General features: G+C 41.3%; 1 protein-coding gene across 1 annotated transcript in view; it reads left to right on the forward strand.

The window, feature by feature from the left end:
• The first annotated feature begins 553 nt into the window (after positions 1 to 553).
• The window catches only part of igf1 (insulin-like growth factor 1), a 42071-nt gene continuing 36222 nt past the window's right edge, over positions 554 to 6402 (forward strand). Inside the window, exon 1 of the mRNA XM_061914132.1 lies at positions 554 to 932. Coding sequence (XP_061770116.1) covers positions 885 to 932 — 48 coding nt within the window. The 5' untranslated portion in view covers positions 554 to 884. The remainder of the gene's footprint in view (positions 933 to 6402) is intronic.

The raw sequence follows: 6402 nt of genomic DNA on the forward strand, positions 1-6402 counted from the left end.
CATTTTGGTATAAACTCAACTCGTGGTGTTTGGAGGAAGAAGAATACTGAGTTGCATCCCAAGAACACCATACCTACTGTGAAGCATGATGGTGGAAACATCTTGCTTTGGGGCTGTTTTCCTGCTAAGGGACCAGGACAATTGATCCAAAACCTCCTTCCATCAGTGAGAGCTTTGAATGGTTGACCAAATACTTATTTTCCACCATAATTTACAAATAAATTCTTTAAAATTCCTACATTTTTTTTTATGATGAAAATGACAGACCTCCGTCATCATTTGAAGTGGGAGAACTTGCACAATCGCTGGCTGACTAAATACTTTCTCGCCCCACTGTACATGTCATGTAATATCCACCCCCAACCCCACCCTGGAAGCAGTCTTACAGAGATCATAATTCAAGCTTCTCCTTTCTGAGAAGAAAAAAAACAAAAAAAAACAGAGGGGGGGGGGGGGGGGGGGGTAGAGAGAGAAATGACGTTATTTGAACGCGTGCCCAAAAGTCCTTAATGAATAAGTTAGGACGAGTTGGAGGCAAATGCTGGCCCAGCTGTTTCCTGTTGAGAATGTCTGTGTGTGTAATGTAGATAAATGGCAGGGATTTTCTCTCTAAATCCGTCTCCTGTTCGCTAAATCTCACTCCTCCAAAACGAGCGTGCGCAATGGAACAAAGTGGGAATATTGCGATGTGACATCGGCCGCGTCTCGCCCGCCGTTTTCGCTCTCCCCGGTTCTTTTTTTTTTTTTTTTTTTTTTTTCTATACTGTTTTCTCTCCTCCGTTGTCACTTTTTGAATGACTTGAAACAAGTTGACTTTTCGCCGGGTGTTTTTTTTTTTCTTTTTTTTTTTTTCTTCCCCCGGTTCTTGCGGAGACTCCGCGGGGATGACCTGCGCTCTTTCCTTCCAGTGGCATCTATGGGACGTCCTCAAGGTAATGTTACCTGCCGCACTTCTTCTCTTTTTATGTCTTTATTCAAGCCTTTTTTCACGCATGCATTGCCGCTCTGCTCGTATTGCTTTAATGGATATTTGCCGCGTCAAACTTAGTAAAAATGGGCCCCCAAAATTTAATCATTTCTTTTTTTTTTGCAGAAAATGAACTGCCTGACCCTGAACTTTGCAATGTTTATTGTGCTTCATGTGTTTTTAATTGGGACTTTTCCCTTTCCTCTGTTTTTGCTCGCGTAAAATGCGCATCTGGAGTTTTAAAGCGTGCGTAATTACGGACCGCATCTTAGCTTTTTTTTTTTTTTTTTTTTACATATTTACAGTGTTTTTTTCTTAAAGTGCACGTTTCCTCTCTATTAAAATGTAATATTAGAGTCCAGTCCATAGTGGATTTAACATAATAGTGACAGTCCAGTCCATAGTGGATCTAACATAAGAATGAGAGTCCAGTCCATAGTGGATCAAACATAATAGTGTGAGAGTCCAGTCCATAGTGGATCTAACATGATAGTGTGAGAGTCCAGCCCATAGTGGATCCAACATAATAGTGAGAGTCCAGTCCATAGTGGATCTTACATAATAGTGAGAGTCCAGTCCATAGTGGATCCAACATAATAGTGGGAGTCCAGTCCATAGTGGATCCAACATAATAGTGAGAGTCCAGTCCATAGTGGATCTAACATAATAGTGAGAGTCCAGTCCATAGTGGATCCAACATAATAGTGGGAGTCCAGTCCATAGTGGATCCAACATAATAGTGAGAGTCCAGTCCATAGTGGATCTAACATAATAGTGAGAGTCCAGTCCTTAGTGGATCTAACATAATAGTGAGAGTCCAGTCCATAGTGGATCCAACATAATAGTGAGAGTCCAGTCCATAGTGGATCTAACATAATAGTGAGAGTCCAGTCCATAGTGGATCCAACATAATAGTGAGAGTCCAGTCCATAGTGGATCCAACATAATAGTGAGAGTCCAGTCCATAGTGGATCCAACATAATAGTGAGAGTCCAGTCCCTAGTGGATCTAACATAATAGTGAGAGTCCAGTCCATAGTGGATCAAACATAATAGTGAGAGTCCAGTCCATAGTGGATCCAACATAATAGTGAGAGTCCAGTCCATAGTGGATCTAACATAATAGTGAGAGTCCAGTCCATAGTGGATCTAACATAATAGTGAGAGTCCAGTCCATAGTGGATCCAACATAATAGTGAGAGTCCAGTCCATAGTGGATCCAACATAATAGTGAGAGTCCAGTCCATAGTGGATCCAACATAATAGTGAGAGTCCAGTCCATAGTGAGTCTAACATAATAGAGTCCAGTCCATGGTGTATCTAACATAATGGTGAGAGTCCAGTCCATAGTGGATTTAACATAATAGTGAGAGTCCAGTCCATAGTGGATCCAACATAATAGTGAGAGTCCAGTCCATAGTGGATCTAATATTATAGTGATAGCCCAGTCCATAGTGGATCTAACATAATAGTGAGAGTCCAGTCCATTGTGGATCTAACATAATAGTGAGAGTCCAGTCCATAGTGGATCTAACATAATAGTGAGAGTCCAGTCCATAGTGGATCTAACATAATAGTGAGAGTCCAGTCCATAGTGGATCAAACATGATGGTGAGAGTCCAGTCCGTAGTGGATCTAACATAATTGTGAGAGTCCAGTCCATAGTGGATCTAACATAATAGTGAGAGTCCAGTCCATAGTGGATCTAACATAATAGTGAGAGTCCAGTCCATAGTGGATCTAACATAATAGTGAGAGTCCAGTCCATAGTGGATCTGACATAATAGTGAGAGTCCAGTACATAGTGGATCTAACATAATAGTGAGAGTCCAGTCCATAGTGGATCTAACATTATAGTGTGAGAGTCCAGTCCATAGTGGATCCAACATAATAGTGAGAGTCCAGTCCATAGTGGATCTGAAATAATAGTGAGAGTCCAGTACATAGTGGTTCTAAAATAATAGTGAGAGTCCAGCCATAGTGGATCTAACATAATAGTGAGAGTCCAGTCCATAGTGGATGTAACATAATAGTGAGAGTCCAGTCCATAGTGGATCTAGCATAATAGTGATAGTCCAGTCTATAGTGGATCTAACATAATAGCGAGAGTCCAGTCCATAGTGGATCAAACATAATGGTGAGTGTCCAGTCCGTAGTGGATCTAACATAATTGTGAGAGTCCAGTCCATAGTGGATCTAACATAATAGTGAGAGTCCAGTCCATAGTGGATCTAACATAATAGTGAGAGTCCAGTCCATAGTGGATCTAACATAATAGTGAGAGTCCAGCCCATAGTGGATCTAACATAATAGTGAGAGTCCAGTCCATAGTGGATCTAACGTAATAGTGAGAGTCCAGTCCATAGTGGATCTAACATAATAGTGAGAGTCCAGTCCATAGTGAGTCTAACATAATAGAGTCCAGTCCATAGTGGATCTAACATAATGGTGAGAGTCCAGTCCATAGTGGATTTAACATAATAGTGAGAGTCCAGTCCATAGTGGATCTAACATAATAGTGAGAGTCCAGTCCATAGTGGATCCAACACAATAGTGAGAGTCCCGTCCATAGTGGATCTTATATGATAGTGCGAGTCCAGTCCATAGTGGATCCAATATGATAGTGAGAGTCCAGTCCATAGTGGATCTAACATAGTAGTGAGAGTCCAGTCCATAGTGGATCTAACATAATAGTGAGAGTTCAGTCCATAGTGGATCTAACATAATAGTGAGAGTCCAGTCCATAGTGGATCTAACATAATAGTGAGAGTCCAGTCCATAGTGGCTCTAACATAATAATGAGAGTCCAGTCCATAGTGGATCTAACATAATAGTGAGAGTCCAGTCCATAGTGGATCTAACATAATAGTGAGAGTCCAGTCCATAGTGGATCTAACATAATAGTGAGAGTCCAGTCCATAGTGGATCTAACATAATAGTGAGAGTCCAGTCCATAGTGGATCTAACATAATAGTGAGAGTCCAGTCCATAGTGGATCTAACATAATAGTGAATTCTGCTTCATGTATTTTTAATTCGGACTTTTCGCTTTCCTTTGTTTTTGCCCGCCTAAAATGCGCAGCTGGAGTTTTAACGCGTGCGTAATTACGCACAGCACCTTAGCATTTCTTTTTTTTTTACATATCTACAGTATTTTTTCTTAAAGTGCATGTTTATTCTCTATTAAAAATGTAATATTCTGACTCCCCCCCATCCCTCTTCCACTTTAAGGAGTTTGGATGTCTTTTACGCATCCTGGCTCAAGTTTTTCAAGTCCATGTTGGATTGTTGGCTCTGCACCGATACATACATTTTTAAAGTGATTCATTGAGTATCATAATTATGATTTACTTTTTTTTTTTTTTAGAACTTTCCCAGTCTTTTTCAACCCTTTTTGTCGAGACCAGGCACGTTATTTTTCTTTAAAAACAGCAGAAAAATGAAACTCCACCGGGTCGTCGTGCTTTATTTTAAGTTAGTTTTCATTTTCTTGTGTGTAGTGTTTTAGTTCCTGTCTTGCGCTCTTATTTTGGTTGCCTTTCCTGTTAATCGACATTCTCCTGTGGCAGCTTCACGCCTTCCTATGGAGTTCAATTCCCTGACCTGCTCTCTATTGGCAAACAAGACTCCCGTATTTCCTTGAATTGCCACCGGGGCGCTAATTATTTTAAAACCTCTTCTCACTCTGGCACTTACCAAAGGCATGCAGTAAAATTTTTTGTGTGATGTAAGCTTGGACTTTAAATCCTACTGAATAGCTCTTAATCTTCTTCCCTTTATGCTATTTCAAATTGAAATCAGCCTCCTCCATTTTGAAAATGATGACATGAGAAGTGTCACTCGTGCCGTGACGAGTTTGACCCGGCGGTAATTCAAGTCAGGCGCATACTATACAGTGGGGCAAAAAAGTATTTAGTCAGCCCCCGATTGTGCAAGTTTTCCCACTTAAAATGATGACAGAGGTCTGTTATTTTCATCATAGGTACACTTCAACTGTGAGAGACAGAATGTGAAAAAAATCTAGGAATTTTAAAGAATTGATTTGTAAATTATGGCGGAAAATAAGTATATGGTCAACCATTCAAAGCTCTCATTGATGGAAGGAGGTTTTGGGTTAAAAATCTCACGATACATGGCCCCATTCATTCTTTCCTTAACACGGATCAATCGTCCTGTCCCCTTAGCAGAAAAACAGCCCCAAAGCATGATGATTCCACCCCCATGCTTCACAGTAGGTATGGTGTTCCTGGGATGCAACTTCCTCCAAATACGACGAGTTGAGTTTATACCAAAAAGTTCTATTTTGGTTTCATCTGACCAAATCCTCTGCTGTATCATCCATGTATCCATTTTTGGTATAAACTCAACTCGTCGTGTTTGGAGGAAGAAGAATACTGAGTTGCATCCGAAGAACACCGTACATACTGTAAAGCATGAGGGTGTAAACAGAACCACACGGGGGGACCTGGTGAATGACCTGCAGAAAGCTGGGACCAAATTAACAAAGGTTACAATCAGTAACACACTAAGCCGACAGGGAATCAAATCCTGCAGTGCCAGACGTGTCCCCCTGCTTAAGGCAGTGCATGTCCAGGCCCGTCTTGATTAACGTGGACCCCGACTTAAACAAGTTGAAAAACTTATTCGGGTGTTACCATTTAGTGGTCAATTGTACGGAATATGTATTGAACTGTGCAATCTACTAATAAAAGTATCAATCAGTCTGAAGTTTGCCAGAGAGCACATGGATGATACAGCAGAGGATTGGGAGAATGTCATGTTGTCAGTTGAAACCAAAATAGAACTTTTTGGTATAAACTCAACTCGTCGTGTTTGGAGGAAGAAGAATACTGAGTTCCATCCCAAGAACACCACACCTACTGTAAAGCATGGGGGTGGAAACAGAACCACACGGGGGGGGGGACCTGGTGAATGACCTACAGAGAGCTGGGACCAAAGTAACATAGGTTACCATCAGTAACACACTATGCAGACAGGGAATTAAATCCTGCAGTGCCAGACGTGTCCCTCCTGCTTAAGCCAGTGGATGTCCAGGCCCGTCTGAATTTTGGCACAGAGCACATGGATGATACAGCAGAAGATTGGGAGAATGTCATGTGGTCAGATGAAGCCAAAATAGAACTTTTTGGTATAAACTCAACTCGTCGTGTTTGGAGGAGGAAGAATACTGATTTGCATCCCAAGAACACCACACCTACTGTGAAGCATGGAGGTGGAAACATCATGCTTTGGGGCTGTTTTTCTGCTAAGGGGACAGGACGACTGATCCGTGTTAAGGAAAGAATGAACGGGGCCATGTATGGTGAGATTTTGAGCCAAAGTGAGAGCTTTGAATGGTTGACCAAATACTCATTTTCCACCAAATAAATTCTTTGAAATGGAGGAGGCTGATTTCAATACCGCTATTTTGAAATGG

This window comes from Nerophis ophidion, linkage group LG10 (genome assembly GCF_033978795.1).
Source record: "Nerophis ophidion isolate RoL-2023_Sa linkage group LG10, RoL_Noph_v1.0, whole genome shotgun sequence".
NCBI classification, from domain to species: Eukaryota; Metazoa; Chordata; class Actinopteri; order Syngnathiformes; family Syngnathidae; genus Nerophis; species Nerophis ophidion.